The sequence below is a fragment of the Lissotriton helveticus genome, chromosome 5_1 (genome assembly GCF_964261635.1).
Source record: "Lissotriton helveticus chromosome 5_1, aLisHel1.1, whole genome shotgun sequence".
In the NCBI taxonomy this organism is placed as follows: Eukaryota; Metazoa; Chordata; class Amphibia; order Caudata; family Salamandridae; genus Lissotriton; species Lissotriton helveticus.
In genome coordinates this window covers 303,325,240-303,352,538 of record NC_136065.1, presented here as the reverse complement: position 1 = coordinate 303,352,538, position 27,299 = coordinate 303,325,240, and the positions used below count along the sequence as shown (strand labels likewise).

Here is a 27,299-nt window from a genome sequence, read left to right as displayed (position 1 = left end):
TTTGCGTGTAGTTCGGTCTATGGGACCAGCTCGGACCATAGCTAGCTCAGGTGTCGGAGAGTCGCAGAGTTCACTGCGATACCTGTTCCAGTGTCCCTATTTATTATCCCATTTCGGGGGGCAGCCTCTTATTTTGTACACTGTCTTTTCGGCAATCATGCAGCGGTCCATCTCAGCCATCCAGCCCACCACTAGCGGCCGCTCGTGGGAGCCCCAGAGCATCGCAATGGAGCGTTTAGCTAGCAGAAAACCCAACGCCGCCCACTGCAGTTCTAGTTCGTTCAGGTCCGTGGCCCCCCATATATTGAGAACACATTCTTTTGGTGTCGGTAGGAGTGACTTACCCAGAGAACTGCTCATTTTACGGATCGTTCCCCCCCCCAAAAGTGTTGCACCACCGGGCACTGCGATACAAAAGGGGATGATGGACGGAGCGTTTGAGCAAATCAAACACTCACCCCCAGGCAACTGATCTGGGTTTAATCCATCACCATTCTTTAGCCCACTCAGCCACCCCAGTTCAGACATGGCTATATGCAAATCAGTCTGACCCTGTGCCTCATGGGAACAGTCCAGCCCGAACTGCCAAGCCATGTCTTCCCTGGACCGGAAACAAGCATCCTGGGACCGGTTTCGGATTCATAATCCTCATCAGCCAGGCTATCTTGAATCCAGTGGCCAAGTGAGCAAGGGACTCACGTCTGAGCATACCCTGCCACACTTAGGGCGAACAAAGCGATACAAAAGGGGATGATGGACGGAGTGTTTGAGCAAATCAAACACTCACCCCCAGCAACTGATCTGGGTTTAATCCATCACCATTCTTTAGCCCACTCAGCCACCCCAGTTCAGACATGGCTATATGCAAATCAGTCTGACCCTGTGCCTCATGGGAACAGTCCAGCCCAAACTGCCAAGCCATGTCTTCCCTGGACCGGAAACAAGCATCCTGGGACCGGTTTCGGATTCATAATCCTCATCAGCCAGGCAATCTTGAATCCAGTGGCCAAGTGAGCAAGGGACTCACGTCTGAGCATACCCTGCCACACTTAGGGCGAACAAAGCGATACAAAAGGGGATGATGGACGGAGCGTTTGAGCAAATCAAACACTCACCCCCAGTCAACTGATCTGGGTTTAATCCATCACCATTCTTTAGCCCACTCAGCCACCCCAGTTCAGACATGGCTATATGCAAATCAGTCTGACCCTGTGCCTAATGGGAACAGTCCAGCCCGAACTGCCAAGCTATGTCTTCCCTGGACCGGAAACAAGCATCCTGGGACCGGTTTCGGATTCATAATCCTCATCAGCCAGGCTATCTTGAATCCAGTGGCCAAGTGAGCAAGGGACTCACGTAAGGGCACTCCCATAAGATGTGATAGAAGGTGCCAGAGAGGCCACAGCCTCGCAGACACAATGTGTCAGGGCGTCTACCAATTTTGGCCAGTGTAAGAGCGGACATGTAGGCTCTATGTAAAACCTTTATGCAAATCCTTTTGACTCCAGCATCTCCATGGGCTGCACCATCACCTATGCTAAACAAATAAAAGGTTCTAGGCCAAGACACACTTTTCTTGAGATCTGATCCTCCAGTGTCAGTAATCCTAGCTACTGCAAGAAAAAGTCGTACTGCAGTGGCCTCTTCAACAGTTCCCCCAGATACAGACAGCAAACAAATTGATTCTGTAGACAAAAAGTTTTGCAGCACCTCTTCATCCTTTTTAGGTTTCGCCTAAGTGAAAGCTGCGCACTGCGCAGCTTTTCACGCAGGTGAAAACCTAATGAGAATAGTATGGTGGCTTGGGAATCCGCCCTCTGTTCCATTGGCTAGCTCCATAAATGGAGGCTAGCCATTGGAACAGAGTCGTTTTCAGGGGTGGGTTGCGCGATGTCCCGCTCTCCGTTCCCGCCCACCCTCCCGCTGTCCGTGTGCCTGTTCCTGCCCCCCCTCCCGCTGTTTGTGTCCCCGTTCCCGCCCCCCCTCCCGCTGTCCGTTCCCGCCCCCACTGCCGCTGTCCGTGTGCCCGTAGGTGCTTGTTTTAAACAGCAGTTTGCTAAATACTCTAGGAAGAATCTCAGTCCTGCATCAAGCACCTAACTCCTCCGAAGCACCAAACACTCAACAGGGGCACCTATACACCAGCTGGGTGGCACAATGTAGGCTGCGCAGCAGGCTCCCCCTCCTCACCTCAGAGCCGCCCCCTGCAGTAGAGAGGTAAACACACCTCTCCTCTATCGGCACTGGCGGCCATGAGTTGCTGCACGCGCCACGCACGGGCTGTAATGTGTTCTTGACTCGCTCTGTGCAACAGATGCCTGTGGTGTCATGTGAGCTCCTGTTTAAAGGAAACCTGTGTCATCCTCCTCCTCCACTTTGCTTCATCTTACGGAGCACCCATGAGCTGGCTAAGATATTTCCTGCCTCGCCGCTGATTTCCGTTCTGGCAGATTAGCAACATCCGTCCGAGCACAGTTCTAAAGGCTCTCGAGTGACTGATTCGGGCATTAGATATGATCGTGTTAGACTGAGCTCCCCGACGCCAGCCGTCAGATGAGTGTGCGCCCTTTTCAGGTTGTCTCACTCTAGCGCTTTCTACAGGCTCAGGGCGGACGGAGGGTGTCCCTTCATACATTTTCCTCTAGCGCGTCTCACTCGAGCGCTTGTTTTTTAAGCTCAGGAAAAAAACACAGTCGGCTCCTTCTGATCTGGCAGTCGGTGGCCGTACTAATGTGATTGCAGCTTCCTTGTTTGTGAGGAAAAGGTGCAAACGTTGTTGCTCCGTCCTTTTACCTTCCAACGAGGAGCCTGTCGTTTTCCACTCCCTGTTGTTTCTTCCGGTTTGAAGGTTATGAAACCCTGCGCTAACAGGCAGCAAGGCAGAGCTTGTGCGTTATACCTACCGTAATTGCGCCAATAAGGAAAGGGGCATGAAAGACATTGGATTGTGAACTAAAGCCATCCATATCTCTCCCAAAGTTCAAGTCAACCGGTGCATTATTTAATCATTTAAATGAAAAAAAAATTGTGTTTTATTTTTCAGTTTTTAACTTCTCAAATGTATTTTTCCGATTTGGTTCACTGAGGTGGGTCAATAGATACCAGCTGCAGGCTCCGCAACATTTTAGATTTAATTCTGTCATTTCTACCTGCAGTGGCACAGCTTAAAATGACAGATCCTTTGCGAAATATACCGAGGTGTCCCTAAGATTCCCGTATGTCACTTACTTAGGTCTTGCGTACACACCAACATTTGAAAGCAGGGAACATGAATATTTTGAATACAATTGACTTGTTTTTTAAATCTCTACCTCTAGTGAACCATTCACTCTCCCCCAGCACCCTCCCCTCCCTCACAGACACACACACCAAGGTGCATGGAGGCAGAGTGCGGGCTATAGGCAAAACGCAGAGCCTGATAAAAATGTATGAAATGGGACCACTTTCCGACAAGAAACTTCGGCCTCGAAGCTGAGGAACGGGGTTCGAGTCTCTGCACGGACACCCAACAACCTCACCTGTGATTCTGGGCAAATCATTTAATCTCACCGTGCATAACACAATGAATGGGTCCCTCTTTAACGCAACGGGTGCTCATATAAAGTGCTCTGATACCTTCGAGTTGAGTTCACGCTATATAAAACTCCCTCCATCCCCAAGAAAGACTGACAGAATGGGTGGGAATAGAAGGAGTGGTTGCGAGAAAGATGGAAGGAGGGGCGAGGTAAGGTTTGAGAGGGCAAGGGATAAGAGAGTGAGGGGCAAGAAAATAGGAAAGACTGGAAGGGGAGAGATGTAGGAGGGGGAGGAGAAAGGAAAGGAGATACGGTGAAGTGACAGACAATGGGGGGTGAGAGCGTGTTTGTGTGCACACACTGGGGAAGCGATTGAACAGCTATTGGTATATTTACTTAACAGTTGTATATAACGCCTATGCACCAACAGTTGCTAGGATGCTTTACATATAACCCTGGAGTTACACACAATTACAAAAGACATGCCTGGAAACAAGCAAGCCAGTTGGGAGGTGGAACCCAGACCAGGTCGTGGCTTCTGAGTGGGGAGAACATTTGTTGAACAATGGCAGTACCTACACAACTACTACTAATTAGCACACTGCAAGTGCGACAATTCAGTCTATTCCAGGCCCCCAAAGATATAAAAATAGCTTGGGCAGCAGGTATTTGTTGTTTTTAAAGCGTACTGAATTAATAAACATTTGCTGTTTGCTCATCTCTAATTCATACAAACAGCATCATAATGTAGTGGCTGTCATAAGTGCCAGTGTCTGCAATTACATGTCGGTACAGACAATTAATTGCTGGTGCCAAACATTAAGTGCCGTTGCCGAGCACCGGAAACCACTGGCTCAAATTACGCACTGGGGAACAGATGTGCTTCTAGGTGCTTCCCCGAAGCAGAGAAGGTGGGCTCAATTCTGGAGCCGAGAGGTGAAGTGTCCAAGCAACTGTAGGGCTGCACAGCGTCCCTCGAGTATACCAAGACACCCTCACCACAGCACAGAGTGACAGTCATTGTCACTGGAGAGACCTCACTGCAGAACTGTAGAGCCTGACCCTCACTGCAGGGCTGAGCAGCATCCCTCCAGTATACCAAGACACCCCCACAGCAGCACTGCACAGAGGGACCGCCATTATTACTGCACTGGAGAGACCTCACTGTAGAGCGTGACCCTCACTGCAGGGCTGCACTGACCAGCCCTCCGTACAGTACTACACAAAGAAGCGCTTAATGGAGAAATGCACAGAATAATCCTCATTACCACACTACAAACAGTACCCCCCTCAGCAGCACTGCACTAGAGGGCAACACTGCAAGGTGATAATCATTACATCACTGCCCAGACCGACTCTAATGACAGCACTGCACACTGTGGCCTCCTCTGCAGCACTGCACACTGTGGCCTCCTCTGCAGCACTGCACACTGTCTCCTCCTCTGCAGCACTGCACACTGTCTCCTCCTCTGCAGCACTGCACACTGTGGCCTCCTCTGCAGCACTGCACACTGTCTCCTCCTCTGCAGCACTGCACACTGTCTCCTCCTCTGCAGCACTGCACACTGTGGCCTCCTCTGCAGCACTGCACACTGTGGCCTCCTCTGCAGCACTGCACACTGTCTCCTCCTCTGCAGCACTGCACACTGTCTCCTCCTCTGCAGCACTGCACACTGTGGCCTCCTCTGCAGCACTGCACACTGTGGCCTCCTCTGCAGCACTGCACACTGTGGCCTTCTCTGCAGCACTGCACATTGTCTTCTCCTCTGCAGCACTGCACACTGTGGCCTCCTCTGCAGCACTGCATATTCACCCTCACTGCAGAAATGTGTGTGTGTGTGTGTGTGTGTGTGTGTGTGTGTGTGTGTGTGTGTGTGTGTGTGTGTGTGTGTGTGTGTGTGTGTGTGTGTGTGTGTGTGTGTGTGTGTGTGTGTGTGTGTGTGTGTGTGTGTGTGTGTGTGTGTGTGTGTGTGTGTGTGTGTGTGTGTGTGTGTGTGTGTGTGTGTGTGTGTGTGTGTGTGTGTGCGCGCTAGTAATTGCTGTCTGCTGAGCTCGTCCGTAGGGTACAATAGGTCTCACATTTGCGAGAGATTAAGCTAATGGCAATGTAAATGACAATGCCATTTATTTATCTGTTTTCAAAACCAACACATAAATACAAATTTTGTCATTTACAATGCCAATAGCTCAAACGTTTCCAAAGGTGAAACCATTGCATTGTAAATGCTTGTTGAAGGTTGCCAGTACCTCAGCATTACTAGGGACTCTCTTTTCAGATTTACGGATAAGTTGCCAAAAGAGGACAGGCAAGAATTTCAAGTTCTTAAAGAGGCTGCAAACCAGGTCATCGGTTCTGCTGCTGATGCTTGTGGGCTTGCAACCCACTGTTATGCTCTCAGGATTTGTGCAAACTGCTCATCATGGGTCCGCCTATAGTCCTGAAGCCCAGCAAAGGATTCTAAATCTACCTTTCATGGGAAATACTCTGTTCGTACACGCAGGGAAGATGAGATGGCAATAATGAAATCTGAGCTAGATTACCCCCAAGGCGGTGGGCCTTGAGAAAGCGTAAAGGGTTCCATCCCTATGATCGCTGACCAACAGAGGGTTCAAACCCCTCACTGGTGACATTCTGCACATCCGCAAAGTACAATAATTGAAGAAAATATAAGCCTATGTTTAAAAAAAAAAGTGACAACATTTTTTAAATAGTGCTGCTCGGTGAACTAAATTACCTCCAGACACTTGTGCTGTCTTTCGTGGAAGTGCCAGAGGCAAATCTTAACAAAAGACATTAGCTAAATTTCAACAGATAATCTTTTACCGTAATGCTTCTGTGGTGCAAGCTTTTATGTGCATAATGTAGCAAGCACACACTAATGCAAATGACTGATGGGCTGACCAGAGCATTACTCATGAACTATTTAGAAGGGAGGACGAATGCAGCAGGACATGACAAGCACAGGACTGATCAACTGTGGAAAGGGAGCAAGCAAGGGACTTGTCCGGGCAAGATTGATAAACTATATGGAAAGATAACCGAAAAAGCAGGAATGACACCTAGACAGGACAATAGACTCTGTAGAAGAGAAGAATGACCCTGAACTGGCCTGGAAGCTATTCACAGATTCTGTAGAAAAGTACAATTGCAAAGCAGGCGTACCCTGGGCAGGATCTGTAATCTCTTTTGCAGAGAGGAGCAAAACTGGACTGGTATAGTTGGGACTCAAAGGAGAAAAAAGAAGCAGAACTGGCCTCCCTTTGCTCTAGTGATTGTGGAGCTGTGCTCTCTGGTTTCTTTATTCCCAGCTGCTCTAGCCCGATTTACAGAAGTGGTGTTGGCATCCTGTGTAATCATTTGCATATCTCTACCTGGTGCTCTACTGTCAGTCGTATCACAGCGCTTGCATAGACATTACTTTGTGCTCTATCCGCTGGCGGTCCCAGTCGTGCTGCTCCATTTTCAGGTGTATCAGTGGCTGCACTGCAATCGCTTTGGCTTGCATGGGGAACATACTAGCAAATTGTCTGCCATTTTTGTCTTCGCTCTCCTCTTTCTATTGTGATTCAGTGATCTGAGAATAAATAGGGAGCGGATAGAGCAGTAGAAGCACAAGCCCTAAATCAGTCTCTGATGTGACTGCTTTGGTATTCCATGTTTGCCTCCGTTTTTCTCACTACAGACTGACCTCTGTTCAGTGTCTGTCTTGGTTTTTAGGACCTTTTTAACTTTAGCAAATTACCAAATCTTTCTGTACCAAAGGTACCATGTTCAGAAAAGGACTTCCCATTTTTGTTAGTGATTCCCACCCACTGTTTTAGATATCTGCACGTGGCCTTACTGAAATTGTTGTATGTAGTGTGAGCAGGAGTCCCTTTTGGTGGGAGCTTACTATGTTTAGATTTTTCACCCCCCCATCACTATTACTTGTCATTCATGTCTCCTGATTTGCACCTGTAAAACAAGCAGGAAAGCAAGCATCCTGGGACGGGTCTGGTGAGCAAAAGAGTGATGGATTTAACCCAGATCTCTTGACTGAGGGTAAGTGTTTGAAAGTGTCAGCACTCTGTCCATCATCTTGTGTTTGCTATGTTAGCCATGTTAGCCCTAAGTAGCCATTAGATTCAGGTTACCTGTTCAGTGGGAGTCGACCTTCATCTCAAATTTTGCAGTCTAGGGAGTCCCCTGGATCTGGTAAGAAACACCCAGAAATACCCAGACTTGGGTCCCTTGCTCGCTGTGCCACTGGTTTCCAGCTAAACTGTCTGAAGAGCGGTGATACCGCGACACCAGTCTGAGGATGCTTATTTCCGGCCCTGGGAGGACCTGGCCTGGCAGTTCGGGCTGGACTGTTTCCATGGGGAGCAGGGTCAAGACTGATTTGCATATAGCTGGGTCCAAACTGCGGTGGCATGGTGAGCAAAAGAACAATGGCTTTAACCCAGATCTCTTGACTGGGGGTGAGTGTTTGAAAGGTTTCATCACTCCGTCCATCTTGTTGTGTTTGCAGTGATAAATTAAACCGATCTGTTATGTAACCCTTCACATGAGTGGAACATTTAAAGTCATAGCTATGCTATAAGTGGTGGTTTTTGTTTTTATTCCCTCCAGTTCTCACAGTTTGTAGTAGGTCTATGGCTGTATGCAGCTTACAAATGTATGGATGATAGTTCCTTAACCCCTTGCATGCTCGTGACGGAACCATTCCATCACGAGCCACGGTGGTGCTGTGCTGGTGACAGAATGGTTCCGTCACGTCCTGGCCGCCGCGCCTGCGCTGCAGTGATTTCGCGCCTGAGCGGCGGCGCGTTCTATTGAGCGGGCGGGGCCGTGACAGAACCATTCCGTCACAAGCACAGCGCCACCGTGGCTCGTGATGGTGTGGTTCCGTCACGAGCATGGCTGCGCTGCGCGGCCCCCCCTCCCCCCTAGCACCGCGGCGGAATTACCGCCGCGGCCAAGGGGTTAAATACTGTAGTATTGTGTGTGTGATTTTATATATATATTTATATATATATGTGTGTGTGTGTGTGTGTATATGTATTTTGTTTTGTAGAGCTTATCTTATGTCTTTATGCAACTTCCCAGCAATTAAAATATGTAAAGGGAAGAGTACCAGAGGGCCTTCTCGGAAAAGACTGCCAATCTGAGATGTTAAGTTGCAAAATACTGCACAAGTGGAGTCTTGTGTGAGGGGGTGGGGTTTGGAACTGGGTGGTACTGGAGGATTGAGGCCATGAATGGTGGGGAAGGATAGGGTGTGGGGAGAGTGGTAGTGAAGGCAGGTTGTGGTAAGGGGTAGAAGCGGTGAAGTATCTATTGATGGAGGTGGTCATGGCCGGGTGGTATACATACTCCCAAAATACAGTATACTGTACACCCAAGTCTTGCTGATTCACAGTAGTTCAGCTCTCTTTATATGCCTTTAGCTGCATTGCATTTGTATTTTAGCATTTTCTTCTACATGTACTTGATGTTTTTATTTTCTTTAGATTCAGGTTACCTGTTCAGTGGGAGTCGACCTTCATCTCAAATTTTGCAGTCTAGGGAGTCCCCTGGATCTGGTAAGAAACCTGCCCACTCTGTGCTGTGTCCCTTTCAACAACTTTCTCTCTGGTTTGTCTATTTTGATTGAGCTTTTTCAACTAGTTAAGCAACCAAACTGTTCCTTTTCAGCTACTGTTACTAAGCCTTCTTTAAAACCTTAAGCAACCAAAGGAGGTAGATCGACAAAAAGGAACACCCCAATAAGAATACATTCAATCACCCTAGAGAATGTTGAGGTTAAGAGAATTAAGTCTCAATTCCTCTTTAGGCTTTGATTTCCAGAGATGCTGTGCTGAAATAGAAAAACATCGGGGTTCAAAGAAATCTCTGCCCTATCTAATAATCAGTGGGATGCCTTACATATAACCTTTGAGCTGTGCAGAACCCCAGTGCTACCAGCAAATATATAGTGGAGCTACTATGAACCACCGAAAGTTAACCTATTGGGTAGTTAGACTCTTGAGGTTCAGAGTGGGAGACCCTGTAATCACTACCGACTTCATTTGATGACTGTAGTAGTTCCTCCCTGTCTTACAATGGACATTTTGTCGAAAATAATAGACAGAATATCTGACCGTTCTGAACATTCATTCATAGTTCTCCCCTTTTGAAACCTTTGAGGCGCTTGTGGCAAATCAAATCAAATCAGTTCTGTTCTAGAAGAAGCTATGTAGTGATGTACGCCAGCTCGAACCAAATCTTTCTCCCATAGGAAAAATGTGGAAGAAGTCGTTTGTTACCTGTAAACCCAGTTCTCTCGCGGGGGAATCTCAAATGATAGTCATTAGCACTGAATAGTCTTGCTCACATGAGGCGATTTTTCCGGGATCCCCACACTTGGATGGGGCTAGTCAGGGCTTATCACAATCATTGGAGATCCTCTGAGAGATAAGGTATGGTTTCTTACCTGTAATCCCTCTTCTCTCTCAGGGTAATCTCCATTGAATTCCTAAACACTGTATAGCCCCGCCCAAGTGCTGGGATCCCGGAAAGATCCTGCATGGGAGCGGGACTGTTTAGTTCTTCTATCATTGGAGATCCCCTGAGAGAGAACCTCTTTTTCCTAGAGAAGTGTTTATTCTGTTGATTCAGTTTGTGGAGAAAAGGTCATCTGCTCTTAAATTGTGTTCCTCTAATGGACATGGGGTGGATTTGATTACCAATAATGACTAGCACTGCATTCCTTCAGCTGTAACTCATTTGGATAGTTGGTCTCTGTTCGGTAAAATGTATCCCTCTGCTTAGGACATTGTATGGCACAAATCTGATTCATTTAATCTACTAGCTGGAAGTCCATTAGTGGCTATCCAAATGATTAGCTCCACAACTGATTTTGCGAATACAGACATTACATATTACCTTGCGGTGAGCTGCATTTCTTGGTTTACTCAGATCCGGATCAGAGTTCACCAGGTCTGGGGTAAAAAGGAAGCTCCTACTCCGGGATTTCATCTTTCATAGAATCGTTTACTGCTTTATTCCCAGTCGCCTGGCTGGAACCCCTGGTTATGAATGTTAAAAACAGATGCTCATTTAATATTGCAGCACGTGCAGTCTATCCACCTCATTGTGCGACTCAAACTCTATCCAAAGAAGCTTTGCCCTTGACATAAGTCTTCAGTATCTTCGATTCTCAGTTGCACATCAATTAAAAGGGAATTCTGAGGTCTGCTCTTCGATGGTTTAACTGGGTACTTGGTGTTTTTCCTTTTTTCCTTTCCTAGGTTTGATAGCCATTTGTTCCAAACCATACCCTGCTCCCAGTGCTTACAACCAATCTCACTCCACTGAGCTGTGAAACATGTAACACTTTATTTTGCTAATTCCTTGAACGATAGGGAGAGTTTGGTCTTCTTTATCAGAGGCAGTGAGAATGCCACTCGTAGGACAAAGTCCTCCAAAAAATGGAAATTAGCATGTAGTGGGATATCAAAGAAGGTAGTGAGGTCATCCTTTTCAGAGCAGTGCCTTAGTTTGCCAAAAAATGTCCCTACCACTAAGCCAGTCCACTGGTTAGCTACCTATTTCATGTCTTTTTCCAGACTTTAGAAGGTGAGTCCACCCCTGCTGGTGCTGTCTTGCTGTCATTGTTGATGTGCGTGCCTACAATGAAGAAGCCTTTTCCACCGTCAACAACCTCTCATTATGTGGCCTTGTGCATGACCAAGAATTTTCTGGACCTTGATAACAACCTGATGTACTTCTCTTCAAAGTCCAACATGCATAGTTTACGTCCACCTCTTTGTTGGCAGAGTGACACAATAGCCACTCACCAGCGAGGACATTATCAGGAACACACTTCGCAACAGTCCCCTCGCTCCTTGTTGACTATCACTTCATTAACCACCGTCTTAGGGACTCTGTCTGAAGCTCTTCAGGACCTACCAGTTTTGTCCCAACAACCTGCTCCAATGGTTACGGGGCTCTCTGAGCAAGTTATCCCATTGCTTCCAGCCCAGATCTAGGAGGAAGCATCTTGAGCGGTCCTGGAGGCTGAAGATCCAGTTTCTCCCGAAAGGAGATATGGACAATGAAGAGTAAGCAGGACATTCACACCGACCTAGACTTTCTAGTACAAGGGCAGCTGATTACCATCTGCTTTTGCTCCAGGTTCAGCAGGCTTTAATGGATCTCTCAGGGAAATGATGCAGGAACTCGGTTTTCCTCATTCTGTGCCCTCTAACGGATGTTCACTCATCAGGACTTTCTGTGGCTCTGCATGTTCTGGCACAGACTGTTCTAGTTCAACCCCAACTTCAATTAGCCACCTCTCTGCAATATAGTAATGTCCTGCATGACCGGCACATAGAGAAAGAAGCATGCTAGACCCCATGTGGAAGAGTGTCAGTTTTTGTTAGGTGACTTCTCTCAAGATAGCCACTGATACTTGCTAGATGTGATCGCTAATTTTAGCATATTGACATATTTCACAACAAACTACCAGAGCACGGCAAAAAACATATTTAAGAAAAGGGGAAAACGCTGCCTCTGTTGTCAACGCATTCATGTATGCACTTTTATTGAGTTTGCATCAGCCTGCTAAGTGTGCTTTCTTCAGAAAATATGACTGCCCGAAATACAATGTAGGATTTTAGACTTGTCCTTCTATGCACAGAAGCTTCTTACAAATAGTAGATCCCCTTCATGCCATGAATGTTGACACTGAGTTGTGGTAGCAAAGCCCCTTGGCACATTGGAAACGACCCCCCAAGTTGGCCTGAGGACAATGGGCTTTTGGCACGGCAAAGCATAAGAAAGGAGAAATGAAGTCTCCAGTGTCAATAGAATGGTAAAGCTTAACATCCATTGGAAACCCTACACTCCAAAGAAAGATCAGGCTTCTAAATTTGGGACTTTATTATTCAGGATTAACGCACTGTGGTAGAAAAGCAAGTTACCAAGTATTCCCAAACATCAAAGAAACCACCATTTGTTACCACCGGCGTTCATCTGAATGTTTTCTATCTAGGGGGTAAAGGAGAAAAAATTATGAACAGCCTTGTTACCGGATCTATCTCGTAACAAGTAAACCACGTGTCAATGACATTTTTAGATAATATATAGTTTACACCACCCAATTGTTCATAGGTCACAATCCAGACTACCAGTACCGACTATGTCTTTTTGGCCTGAAAGTCTGCTCCACCCAATGTTTCCAGATTCATTATGGTGGTGGAGGTTCACTCCAAAAATGAATATAGATCTACCAGTATGCGCATATGTATATATTTATGACCGAGTTCAGTCAAAAATCTACCAAGTCTTTTATAGATTTTGCCTTAAGGATGTGGTCTTTCTACAAAATTTCAGGTCCCAGGGCACCCAAAGCAAGTCAACATTCACCTATGTATAGAGGATGCCCAACTTTTTCAGTGTTTTATTGACTTACCAAAATTATTTAGTGACTGAGAAGACATCCCTGCGCACACAGACCACAAATGTAAGCTTTGCACCTGATTTGATGTTGGTAATGGGCCCACCTGAAGTCTGCCTTTGATGCCACGGCTTTAAACATGACTAACTTTAAAACATGCTCCCTGATGTAAGGCTTTCAGGGAATGAGAACCTAATCTTTACTCCACTGAACAGAACTGACCACTTTTCTTCTGCTCAAAGTCTTATGTTCATTCTCTGTTCTGGTTGCCGTCCTCTGGGAAGTTCAAAACTAAGCTGAAAGATGAGCCTCATTGCAAAGACAGGAAGTCAAATGAGGTATGACCTAGTTCACCTGCTCCAGGGAGAAGCCATGCAGTCGTCACTTGGAAAATCCAAATTCAGCAGCATTTTCCAAGACAGACTCCAAGAATCCGTATTGTTTGAAGTTTGTTTTCATAAGGTGCACTTAGAATTGCACAGATATGGCACAATTCTTGCATTCAAATGTATTTATAAAAATGTAATTATAAAAGTGCCTAGTTATTGAAAATCCGTACTCGCACCATTATTTTTTCAGATCCAACACACTTATAAGGGATAAAAACAAGCAATGAAACCAAAAACCCTCTACAATAATTTCATATAAAACTGCACGGGATATTACACATAGTACAATCTGAAGATCAAAATACCAAAATGGCAGTGCAAAGCTATAATGACTCTTATCCATATTATCAACATGCAATGATCTTGTGATGTAGGAGCACATTTCCAGCCATAGTATGATTGAAACTGGGCTAAGTGTATGAATACCGAAATGTCAGAGCATACGAAATAGTATCTTGGCCATATGAACAGTCTGCCGTGAGGGTGAGCTTCCAGTACGGATGATATCAAGCGAATCTGGACAAGTGCTGTGACAGGCATTAAATGTTGATTCTATATTGTCAGCTCTGGTCCTCAATCACTTTTACCTTTTGTGTTAAATGTTGCTATATATTTGGCCATCTGCACATTTTGTTGAATATGCTCGGGAAGTAGTGCAGTGATGAGGGCTTGTCTGCATGTTCGTGTCTTAGTGATTGAATATGCCTCGTAGTGCTTCTCTTCATTCTAGCTGCATTGCAGGACAATACTGAGAATATGAATCATAGACCGTTTACCGACGCCACACAGCTTGCAGGTTACTGCATCTACCTTTTTTAACCAGGGTGGCATCCTGCCCAGCGTCGAATGAATACATAGTAGAAATCGTATAAACTGTATGTTTGTATGGTGCTCATATACCCCTGGTCAAAGTAGGACTGAGGCTGAGATCTGGTAGGTGTTGATGATCTGCCACCTATATGCCCTCTTTGGCTTTAGCCTCAGGGAAAGCGTCTTGGACATATTGCGTTGTTTTTTATATACAGTAAGTGATTCTCCGGCCTCCCATAAGTTGAATGGTTGTAGTGATTGTAAAGCTTCATTTAGTAACCGACTCAATCTTAATCTCGAACCCTGTTTATTTATTTCCTGACAAACTCAGGATGCTAGCGTGTCAAATGACCCGCGTACCATTAATATGCCATGAGTTACGTGTTCTTGCTTTCTTACTGATCTTCATGATTTTGGTTTCATGAAGTTGATTTCCAGACTGTTCTGTGTCATGAAGACCAAGAGTGCGTCTAGAAATTGTTGCAGCCTCGTGCGAGTCATGCTTATTAGAAGCGGGTCATCAGCATATTGAATGTGAGTAAGGGTTCATCCCAAGTTTCGATGTGTGGGAGTTCGTTTCGTCAAGGTTTGTTGTAAGAAACAAAATGTTGACCAGCATGGGTGTCAAAACGCATCCCTGTTCAGTCTGACCGTGATGTAAATTTTACGGCAGAGCGGTGCGCCGTCTTCAATATTCACACGTAACTAAGTTGTGGAATACAGAAATTGTATGGCCCTTAGTAGTGTTGACAGAATCCCAGCTGTTGATGATTTCCGCCCGAGGAGGCCATTGGAAACTCTATCAAATGTAGTCATAAAGTCCGTGCATAGAGTACTTCTGGTATCAAAGGATTTTTTCAAGCAGATTGCAAGGGCAGCAAAGTTGGAAAAAGTGCTCTGCTCTACGCAGAAGCTTGTTTGAGTGCAGAAAATGTGCTTCTGGCTATCTACCCATGCCGTTAAATCTTTTAGTACTAGTCTGGCTTAGTACTTTGATTCTACATCGAACAGTGCAATCGACCAATAATTGGAGGAGTTGCTCCTATGTCCTCCTTTAAAGATAGGATGAATTATTGCTTCACACCAGGAATCGACTGTTGTAAGCTTTTAGCGCTATATATAATTGTGAGCTTTCTGGCCCAGAGTTTGTTCCATATTGGACTTAGTGAGCTGGTGGTAGGCCGTTTGGGCCAGTTGCTCCATCTGCTCTGCTTTATGATCATTTCTAGGTGGCGTTTGCTGCCTTCTTCCACCTGCCCTGGGGAGTTTAGTGGCTCCAGCACCTAGTTTTCCCCTTCAGTGGCCACTTGAACATTGTTGTCTTAGTTCATGCATGGAGCTGGCACTGATGTGATGTATTTATCTGAAAGAAACAGGTTAGTGTTAGATTCCTTACCTTAGAATATCCCCAGGCGTCAGACTGGCTCCGGAAAGTTTTCGTCAGCAGTACCCTTGAGCGTCGGTAGGCATCTTCTGCGGCTCCGCGTCCGTCTTTGCAGTCGTGATCGCCCTCGCACGCTGACGTCAGTTCTTCTTTTTTCCCCGCCAGTAAGTGCGGATACGGGAAGAGCAGTTACCCAAGTCATTTTTTGACTAGCTTTTTGGCATATTTTTGGCTATTCTTTTCGAGTCGATATCGACTCCTGGTGCCGGTAGGGATGCCCAGGTTCCAGCCGTGCGACGCCTGTCACTGCCTGATGTCGGTGACCAACCCGCACCGCTGGTGTCTCTACTGCCAAGTCGTGCCCCGACTGCAGGGCCTTGACCTCGAAAGCTAGCTGGGAGTGGTCCCGTAAGCTCCTCGAGATCCGACAGTCGCCTCCGTGCTGCTCGAGGTCCCGGTCGAGTCGAGTCCCCACCACTCGTCGGGCTCGAAGTCCTCCGGTAAGTCGAGGAAAAAAGTCGAAGAGGCGTCATCGCTCTTCTAACTCCCCTCGCCAGTCACACGACACGGCTGATGGTTCGGGTGACACCACCCGCGCGGCTCCGTCGGAGTTGCGGGCGTCGCATCCGGTCCATACCCTCCTGTCCCTGGACTGCATGCGATACCGGAGGAGATATGTGACTTCCTTGTTGCCATGAGGACTCATTCCCTCCGTTGAGGCCTGCCGGCGCGCCTTTGGACCCGCAGACCTGACATCGGGCCTAAGCGGGCCGGCAGCTTCAGCGCCGTCGTCTGCTTCGGTCCAGACGCCGCAATGCCCAGGGGGATCCAGGCCTGGATCCTGGTTGACGCCTGTCGACCTTACGACTCCTCTGCCGGCGCCGACCCCATTGGTGTCACTCCCGGCGCCGTCTTCGGACGACACCACCCCCGGTTTCAGCCCAAGGCTGTCTCCGGCGTCGGTGGGTGAGCAATTCACCTATGACCCGGCTCCGTCATTTCTGCCTGTTTATCAGGACACGGATGAAGGGGAGAACTGGGAGAGGTCTGAGGACCCTCTGGCACAACAGTGCCAGTTAAGTCAGGATGAGTTGGGGGAGGCCAGTGGTCTGGACGCATCGCCTGACACTGGATTCATCTCTCCTCCCTCCGTGGCTACGGAGGAGGGTGCCACTTATGGTGTGGTGTTGCGCAGGGCAGCCAAGGCCTTGGCTCTTGAGCTCCCTGCTGCTGCCGTGAGGACTAATCTCCTCACCGAGGTGCTTCAGCCACCAGTAAGATCTTCGGAGCCAATGCTGCCGTTTAATGAAGCCCTCACGGACGTTCTGATGGGCACCTGGTCCAAGTCGTCCACAGTGCCCCCTGTGGATAGGAACGTGGCCCGACACCACCGCCCGGCTCCGGCCGACCCCCACTTTGTCCATTCACCCCACCCCTGAGAGCCTGGTGATCCAGGCCTCTACATCCCAGACCGCATTCCCGACTGCTTCTCCAGATCGGGAATCCAAAAGGTTTGATCAGTTTGGGAAGAAACTGTTCTCCTCATTGAGTTTGGGGTTGCAGTCTGTCAACACCGCTTGCCTTTTGGGCCGTTACACCCACTCTTTGTGGAACACGGTTGCGGACGTGCTACCCCAGTGTCCGTAGGAGGCCCAGGCACGGCTCGCCCAGGCACTTGCCGAGGGGCGGGATGCAGCACGCTACTCCATCAGATGTGGACTTGATACCACGGACTCGCTGGGCAGAGCGATTTCCACGACGGTGGCGATCGGTCACCACGCCTGGCTGAGGTCCGCCAATTTTTCAGGGGATGTCCAGGCCACGCTCATGGACATGCCCTTTGATGGCCGTCGCCTTTTTGGCGACAAAGCAGACAGTGCGCTTGAGCGTTTCAAGGACTCCAGTGCTGCAGCCAAGTCCTTGGGCCTGTCGGGCCAGTGCCAGCAGACTTCTGCTATTCGCCCCTTTCCTGGCCAAGGAAGGGGCGCCCCCACGCATTCGTACAGCCACAGGCCGCAGAACCAGCCTCAACGCGGACGTGGTAACCGCCGTGGCGGTGCCGGGGGACAGCGGCAAGGTCGGTCCACATCCAGCATCTGCCTCAAAGCCTTCCTAGTCTGAGCTTTCAGGCCCATTCGACGCCACCTCCTCCACTGGCGCTCCATCACGTCGGACAGGTGGGTGTTGCAAATCGTCCGAAGGGGCTACTCCCTCCCCTTCGAGGAGACCCCTCCAGCCATGTCACCGCAGTACCACCGCATGTCGGGCGATCACTTGCAACTTCTGCAGGAGGAAGTTATGGCCCTCTTGGCCAAGGGGGCCATCGAGCGCCTTCCTGGGCCAGAAGTAGGACGTGGTTGCTACTCCCACTAATTTCTGGTACCCAAGAAGGGCAAAGGGGGCCTACGCCCTATCTTGGATCTCCGGAGCGTCAACGGCTTCCTCCAGAAGGAGAAGTTCAAGATGCTGACTTTGGCTCAGGTCGTTGCTGCCCTAGACCCTGGAGACTGGATGGTAGCGTTGGACTTGCAGGACACATTTCCACATCCCCGTACTGCCGGCCCACCGGCGTTACCTGCGGTTCATGGTAGGCCACGAGCACTTTCAGTTTACCGTGCTCCCCTTCGGCCTTACCAGTTCCCCTCGGGTGTTCACGAAAGTGATGGCGGTGGTCACAGCTCATCCGCGCAGATCAGGGGTTTCAGTCTTCCCCTATCTCGACAACTGGTTGTTGAAGGCGGGCTCGCCCCAGACAGTCGTCTCCCACCTCCAGACTACAGCCGACCTCCTGCGCTTGCTGGGGTTCTCCATCAACGTGCCGAAGTCATACCTGTGCCCCTCTCAGAAGCTCCTTTTCATCGGAGCGGTTCTGGACTCGACACAGTTTTGGGTTTATCCTCCCGAACAGCGGGTTCGGGATATTCAGGCTCTGATTCCGATCTTCCAGCCTTTATCCCGAGTTTCGGTCAGGTTGACGCTGCGGCTTCTGTGGCTGATGGCCTCCTCCATCCTACTGGTGCATCACGCCAGGTGGCGGATGCGGGCTCTGCAGTGGGGCCTGAAGTTTCAGTGGGTACAGCATCAGGGCAACCTGCCCGACCACGTCCTGATCTTGGAGGGCACTGCGAGTCCGTTGCAGTGGTGGCTTACGAACCACGATGGGGTCAGCGGCAGATCCCTCGCCCTACCCAAACCAGAGCACGTAGTAGTGACGGATGCATCCCTCCTGGGATGGGGGGGGCACATGGGAGAGACGAAGATCAGAGGCCTCTGGTCTCCGGCGGAGTCCTGGCTCCATATCAACCTTCTGGAGCTGCGGGCGATCCAACTTGCACATAAGGCATTCCTTCCCTCTGTCCGGGGAAGTGTAGTGCAGGTGTTCACGGACAACACCACCGCCTTGCGGTACTGCAACAAACAGGGCGGGTGGGGTCGGGGACCTTTTGTCAGGAGGTTCTGCGCCTCTGGACATGGCTGGAACACCAGGGCATCATCCTGGTGGCTCAACACCTGGCAGGTTCCCTGAACGCCAGGGCGGACGAACTCAGCCGCTGGTGAATGGTGGATCACGAATGGTGTCTGAACTCAGACGTGGCGCAAGGTCTCTTTCAGCAGTGGGGAGAGCCTTGGTTAGATCTTTTCGCCACCGAAAAGAACGCGCAATGTCATCAGTTCTGCGCGTTGGAATTTCCAAGGCAGCACTCGCTCAGACGCTTTTCGTCGCGAGTGGAGCTGCGGTCTGTTGTACGCCTTTCCGCCTATACCACTTCTGCCCAGAGTGCTGAAGAAGATCAGGCGAGACCGGGCCCAAGTCATCCTTGTGGCTCCGGACTGGGCACGAAGATACTGGTATCCCGAGCTACTCCGCATGTCAGTCGATCCCCGATTCGTCTGCCTCTTCAGGAGGACCTTCTGTTGCAGCAGCAGGGGACGGCCCTCCACCCGAACCGGTCCAGTCGCCCCCTACATGCATGGAGATTGAGCGGCGACAGTTGAGGCCATTTGACTTGCCTCCTGAAGTCTGTGATGTGATTCTGGCAGCCATGCGTCCCTCCACAAAAACGGTATACGCCTGCAGGTGGAACAAATTTGTGGCATGGTGCACAGCAAAGGCTGTGGATCCACTTTCTGCCCCCCTTTCAGAGGTTCTTCTCTTCCTTCTTTCTCTTGCCCAGCAGGGCTCTGCTCTGGGTACTATCAAAAGCTATCTCTTGGCCATTTCAGCCTCCTTTTAGGCTTCCTGATCAGCCTTCTCTTTTCAAGTCCCCTGTTGTAAATAGATTATTGAAAGGCATCACGCACATGTTTCCTCCTGTTCCCTCAGTGATGCCTCAGTGGGACTTGAACCTTGTACTGACTTATGTGATGTGCGCTCCCTTTGAGCCACTTCATAACTGTCCTTTTCGTCTTCTGACTCTTAAAACTGCATTCCTGGTGGCTATCACCTCTGCTAGGAGAGTGAGTGAGCTCCAGGCTCTGTCTTCTAAGCCTCCTTTCCTCTCTGTCCATCCGGACAAGGTTGTTCTGATGACTCGTCCTTTTTTCCTGCCCAAGGTGGTTACAGCCTTTCATATCGGGCAGTCCATCACCTTTCCCACCTTCTTTCCGCCTCCGCATCCCTCGAAGGAGGAAGAGAGGCGCCACCGTCTGGACCCAAAACGTGCGCTCTCCTTCTATCTAAACCGCACACGCCAGTTCCGGGTGGATGACCAGCTCTTTGTTGGTTACGTGGGCACTAAGAAGGGACGGGCGGTGCACAAGCGAACCACCTCTCGGTGGGTCATTTTGTGCATCAAGGTTTACTACACCTTGGTGAAAAAGGAGCCTCCTGTGGGGCTGCGCGCCCATTCCACTCGGGCCACGGCGGCCACTAATGCCTTGGGTCGGGGAGTCCCCTTGCAGGACATCTGTCAGGCAGCTACATGGGCCTCGCTGCACACGTTTGCTAGGCACTACTGCCTGGACAGCCAAGTCCGGAGAGATGGCTTTTTCGGCCGTTCCGTACTCCAGGACTTTCTGGTGTGATCTTGGTTTGCAGACCCACCACCGGGGTTGGTATTGCTGGGGTATCTATTCTAAGGTAAGGAATCTAACACTAACCTGTTTCTTTCAGATGCACAAGTTACTTACCTTCGGTAATGATGTATCTGTAAGAAACAGTAGTTAGTGTTAGATTCCTTACCGCCCCACCCATCCTCCCCTTTCTGCGAACCGATATCTATGGTTAAGATATCTCCCTTTGAGGGCCCTAGTTTCATGGCACCAGTGTCAGTTTCTTGTATGGCTCTGCGTTCCTGGCGCGGAAAGCTATGTACAGAACTGACGTCGTGAGGGCGGCGTCTAAGTCATCACGGCGACGGACGCGGAGCCGCAGACGACGCCTACCGGCGCGCAAGGGTACTGCTGACGAAAACTTTCCGGATTCAGTCTGACGCCTGGGGATATTCTAAGGTAAGGAATCTAACACGAACTACTGTTTGTTAGAGATATAAGTTTACCGAAGGTAAGTAACTTGTGCGATAGTTGTTCCTGAGACGCTGGACCCCAACTTCCGCCGATATGTTTGTGTTAAAGCCAGCAGTGCAGTTAATCAACTTCATTGATAATTTTTCAAAAAGCTGTACTATTTCCTGATTTGTATATGCAATACATTTGTGTTCAGATTTATCTATATGCTTGTTTTTAGAATCCCATACTGCCCTTTTATAAGATTTGCGCAGTTTCAGGACCTTTTGTTCCTTGTCTTTATCAAGATAGTTATTTTGTAATTCGCTGTGTTCTTTGCTTAATGCTTTTTTCAGCGTAATTAGAGGTTTCACTACTCATGGTGGGTCTCTCCCTTTGGTAATCATGCGGTGACCTGCAACCTTCTGTCTGCCGTTTGTATTCACCATCACCTCTCAATTATGCTTCCAGGTAAAAATGGCGTTGGATATGCAAAGTGTGTGATCCTCGATTTAATTTGTACAGTTTTTCAAGATAACGTCCTGCAACTTTGTTTGCCACAGTAGTCTTTTCAGGTTATCTGTGTTCGAGTCGGAGATTTAAACATTAACCAATCGAGTGTTGAACCCTCCGGCCATTGTTTTAGTCTGTGAGTTATGGTCACGGTCCTCTCGTATGTCGATCCTAAAATCGCCAATACGTTTATAAAGGGGTAGAGAAACCACAGAGTAATGTACTATAGTGGTAGATTTTTGCAGCATCTGTGTCCAAACAGCTGGCCTATCTATCCCCTGAGAGTCTACCAAGTAGTAGGCCCAGGACTAATGCTGTGAAAAACGAGGCTAGGCAAGTACCTTGGGGGTCCTTGTGTCTTCTAGCCGGGACTACCTGTGTTGGGATCTTCCAAGCTTCATTTTTGGCAATTTTATTTTCTTCTGTGATACAGGGGTAAAAGAGATTTGAGGTAATGTACTCAGTAATTAATGTGTATTGTGGTCCTCCATCATGGTGTTATGAAAGTTTCTAGTTTTGTTATGGCATCAGTTTTTACCCTGGGCTCAGGATTAATACACAATGATCAAATAAGTGGCTGTGGGCCTTCACTTGTGTGTACTGCCCAGGTCTCCTGTAGGGTAATTATTTGATTATTCCTCACATAATTTATTGTTTCAGTTTGGAAGATTTTATTTTGGACTCCTGCTATGTTACAGGAGCAAATCTGTATTGAGGACAACAGGGCCTGTTTTTACAGTCCGTTTGAATTGACCGGTTGAGTTGTTAGGAGTTTGAGATGGCCTCCCCTAAGCCTGAGTTTTTATCTCATACCAGGAGTGACCAGCCTAGGATGTCGCCGATAGCAGGGCTACAAGGCACTTCCAGGTCAACATTGCGAGCCCACCCCAGATGATGACTGATTGTTTAGATTTGCAGGTGTTTGTGGATCCAATGGGGTACATCAAAACTGAAAATGCAGGGTGACAATGTGTTTTTCTTTCCTCTTGATTTTGTGTGATTGTTCTTAGTATCCTTTCATTCCCTGATGTGGAGTGTCATGTTGCTAGGGATTAGGTTTGCAAAGACCTCACTTGGATGTTTCAGACTGTGGTATCAGACGCAGACGACGTTAAGATAGTTGGATAACCGGTGTCTTGATAAAGTGACATTTTAATGCCCCAATTCCAGAATGTTTCTTTTTCCCCATACGCTTTTTGAGCTTGTTCAGATGATGCAAATAATATCAATGTGGGTTCTGCAACTTGTGCTACTCCTGATTTTAAAAGAGCCACAAATGAAATGCCTTTTGAAACCAAGTTTTCCAGGTTCTTATTGCTTGCTCCTGAGTAGTTAGATAATTTGTTCTCTGTTTAGGACATCATGCGGGCCCTCGGAAGTATAAACAGGAGCTTGTGAGAAGTAAACTCGTTCAGAAGCTGTTTGGCTGATGCCTGATGTGTGATATAACAACATTGTCTTCATTTTGGTGCTAATGGAAAGTCTGCACGTTTCTTTAATTTCTGGCATCTTTACTTTCTTGCATCTTTTCCTTGCCCACGATCTCTACCTGTGGAGCCCAATTTGTCATAAATGGATAAATATGATGCTTAGTCTGACAGGTCAAAGCAACCCCGTAAAAACACCTGTCTTTTGAACCACCCATGCCACCTATTGGTGACCTCTCCTCTGGGTCATTCGGCAGGGGGACTGATTCACATTGTTCCGAGTTGCACCATCTGACCTGAATCTTAGAGAACATTGGGAATATTACTAGTATTTCTGGTGTGCTGCTGATTTTGTAGGTCCTTGATGCTTTTGCATTCCCTCTTGGTCGACATTCTGTGGTAGTTTAAGGGTTTTGTAACTCAGGTGTTCGCTTCAACACCATGATTAGTTTCCCCTGATTGTTTTGCAGCATGCGCTGCAATATTTATTGGCATGTATAAGGGGCCTTACCTGTTTTGCAGCGCCTAATGGACCATCACAGTCTTTTTGGACACCACGAGCCTCATGATTCCCTTTGTGGGATGCTGCAATGGAGGACATGTGTGCGTATATCTCTTGAGCATGTTCCCAGACTTCCAATATGCGGTTATCTGAAGTTTCGAAAAGGAAATGCAGGTTCAGTTGTCCTAGAATAAGCCTGGCATGATTTTACAAAGCGTGAAGTTACTTCTGTGTAAGTGGGTTTGATCTCTTGTTAAAGTCTGTTTCCATAGCAGTAGTCTCTCTGTTACTTTGTTGAAAATCTGTGTCAGACTGGGTTCTGATGTTCTGATGCCCCCTTTGGCAGAGTGTATTGTTGGTGATGTCGGCACTGTCAACAGCCAGCTACTTTTCTTTATCTCTATCACCAAACTGCTCAAAACGTGGGGTAATGTGCTTAGCTTTTCTAGGATTTGCATACAGTGATGGTAAAGGTTGCACCAGGATCTCTCTGTACCCTCGATATCAAGCTGTTTAAGGGCTCCAATTTGTCATTAATTCCCAAGATGAATATTGTGATGGGGAGGGTTTAGAAGGTCGACCTGGAGGTCTAATTTGGATGAGTGTAGGTTCATTGCATCGACAGTAGCCTGGAAGGTGTCCAGAAAAGTTGCCCAAAGCGATGTATGATTAAGTTTTGTTTGCCTTATTTGGCGGGTTTGACTTTATGTTCAAGTCCGACAGAGCCCAAGACCATTAGGACCGGAATCAGCCCGGTGACTGTTGCTTTTGAGGTGTTAAGCACAACATTAGCACTGGGTGCATGACACTAGCTGGGCTGAGCTGTGCTAGGCTGCTTGTTCAGATGAAAAGTAAAGGGCGAAAGGTGTCTCCTACTTTGAAACGCCTGACGTGTGGTAACAACAAAGGCTACAGCAGCTTGTCATAAAAAATCCAAATGCTCAGCTTGCTCAAACTACTTGAGGGCGCGTGTACGCTAAACACAGAAACCAGGCAGCAGAGGAGAAGGGAATTTGACCCTGGACCGGGCTAGAAACTGGGCGGCTAGGCAGCCAAGGAGCGGATTGGGATGTAGCTGGAGCGAGGGGTAGGGGAGCTCTTTGGGCGCAAGCCGCACCGGTAATTATGCCGGCCGCTTCCGTGACCCTGGTGAGCTCGACCTTTTTGCTTTACCTAGTGCACTGAGGTCAACATTTGTCTCCAATGCAGAGTGCTGCTTTCTGGCTCCCCCCGTTGTGGCTTTTCGTGGCCTGTGCCTAATGCCCGGCATCCTGTTCTCCCCTGGCGCAACCTTGGTGGGGCCTCCTGTTCTGCCCGCCGGCTTGAAGGTAGCATTCATTCATTCATTCATTCATTCAGCAGCTTGCCAGGTGACCTTGTATTCCTGAGACAGACTTTATTCTGGGAATCAAGCAATGCACCCCAAATTTCCTAAGCTACTGTATTTCACAGCCAATTAAGGCTTCTAAGGAGGCAATACTGCAGTTGTCCACCAAGTCCGCACCTTAAAATGTATGACACTGCCAGCTCTTGCTATGCCCAGTTCAGTGCTGGCCACTGTTCGAGATGCCAGTTGCAGGCTATGTCCCGATTACAGTTTTGGATATGCAGTAGGCTTCAGCAATATCTCAGCTTGTGTTGTGCAACAAAATAACTAAAGCACAGCAGCGGCTCGGGAGGCTTCCCCTTCTGTTCCCTTGCCGGTAGCACTGAATGTTGGAAGCCATTTTCAGTCCTGATTCGAGTGCGATCTAGGTGCAGGAACAGGTTCCCCACAACAACAGAATGGCAGTAGTATGAACATTTCATCTGAAGCAATTAGTTTTCTTGGGGCCCCACCTACTGAAGGGTGCATCTTCTGCTTTGGTAGTATTTAGGGTTGTGAAGGTCTTAGATTTACCTTTGCAAATCGTAGAGATTAAGGCACACTTGCTGAGTGAGATTTTACAACATGGGCTATTAATGGCCACTTAATGAAGCCTTGACTGAGTCTTTTGGTGCAGCCTCATCCAACCCTTATTCTGTGCCGCTTATGAGCAGCTCGATTGCTTAGTGCCATATGCCTGCTCCTAGGGACTCATGATCCGACTCCAGAGTCCCGTTTTAAAGGCTCTGGTAAGTAAGATAAAACCCAACTGCTTTCCCCGCTTCTCCTCCAGATAGAAAGTCCAAATGGATTGATGCCCTAAGTAAAGGTTTTCTTTTTTGCCATTTTGGCCCTCTGACCATGAATGCTGAATGCATCTTGGGCCGATACACACAGGTGCCTTTTTTATTCCCTGCTCACCCTGAGGATTTTTTATCTTTCTTTTCTCAAATAATGTATGGTGGCCAAGTACAATCTGAGTGCTGGTCTGGACACAACAAACTCAGACCACTGTGCCAAGAGTACCATCTAAGGTATCAAATAGCATGCTTGGATGTGTGCTACCGGATTCTCCGGGGACATCCTAGCTTCATTGAAGCACATGTTGCTTGAATGAGCTAGCTTCTTTGGCACAAAGGCAAATTTGACGTGTTTTATCGATGGCTGCCCGACAGCTCACTCTAGCTACTCTCACCCGCTCGTCGTTACACCAGGAGTTCCAGGTTACTCAAGGGGCATTGTCCACAGACCAAGACAGCCCTCATAGCCTGTCCAGCCTTTTCCTGGCTCCAGAGGAAGAGCTAGTGGTGGATATGTGGCCATCATTAGATGCAGTGACCCTACTCCCCAAATGCAGTCCACACCAATCTGCTTTAGTTACCCCTCACATGATCCTAATGGAACAGTGGCATACAGAATTTAATTTTGCCTGACCAGCAGGCTTCCAGTTACTTTAGACTAGTGGGCCCTGCAGGTGGTTCAATTTGGTTACGCTATCTCCTCTTTGTCTACCCTCCACATATTCCTTCGGTTTGTGGCCAGACCTCTGTGGATCCTGCCACCATTCTGACCAGAGAAGTTCAGATGCTGTTTGGCAAGGGTGCGATCAGAATGGTTCCATAGGTGGAGAGGGATCTAGGGTGTTATTCCAAATTCTTTTTGCTCACCAAGAAGGACCAGGATCTGAGGCCCATTTTAGATCTCTGGTTTCTAGACACCTTTCTTAGGCTAGCTCAAAAGAAAAGTTGATGTTGACACTGGTCCTGTTGGACTTGGTTGGATCCCAGAGACTGCATTGTATCATTGGACTTGAGGACACAAAATTATGTCTCTGTTCCACAGGCGTTGTCTCTGGTGGAAAAGGAGGAGACCGTCTCTGTCCAAGAATCGGATTCGGAAATGGAAATCGTGCTAAGGTCCGTATATGTTCCAGAGCGGGAGAGGGCGCAGTGCGTCAGACCCTTTGCCCCTTAAACTTTCTTCCATGAAACAAAAGGCTTCTGGGCCACCACTGCCTCCTGCCCATGGTTGGCACCGAGACACTGCTCCTAATGCCCCACCCTTAGGCTCGGCACCGAAACACAGTCAAGCCTTCCAGCTCGGGACCGAGTCGAGAAAAACTACCTTCGGCACCGAAACCTTCGGCTCCAAAGGATAAAAAGGACAGGTCCAGCTCAGCACCAAAAACAAAGGCTGCTCATCAAAAGCCTCTGGAACCGATCCTGGAGATTATGCAGGAAAAACGGAATCCTAAGCAGAAGAAAATCTACATAAATCCAGACAATGGACACATATAGTTAAACATGTCACACCTTACAAAAGGAACATTCCGTCAGAGGATATAAGTTACAAAATGCCTCTAAAGTAGAAAAAAGACATGGCTACAAGACCTATCCACCCTGTTCCTCAAACCACTCCACCATCTTCACCACCACCAGGCCCAAACCCTTTAGACATTACACCACAGGGTTCTCCACATACACAGCCTGAAATTGATTATAGGGATGATGAAAGTCTACCACCAAT

At 48.2% G+C, this 27,299-nt stretch overlaps 1 protein-coding gene across 4 annotated transcripts in view; it reads left to right on the top strand.

The window, feature by feature from the left end:
- TMEM201 (transmembrane protein 201) overlaps positions 1-27,299 on the top strand; it is a 300,538-nt gene that overhangs the window by 246,425 nt on the left and 26,814 nt on the right. For 3 of the 4 annotated variants that reach the window (XM_078642297.1, XM_078642296.1, XM_078642294.1), the window contains exon 8: positions 9,009-9,080. In XM_078642297.1, the coding sequence (XP_078498423.1) occupies positions 9,009-9,080 (72 nt within the window). Of the gene's footprint in view, positions 1-7,638; positions 7,711-9,008; positions 9,081-27,299 lie in introns of all 4 variants that reach the window. The other variant, XM_078642295.1, reaches the window with a different exon arrangement.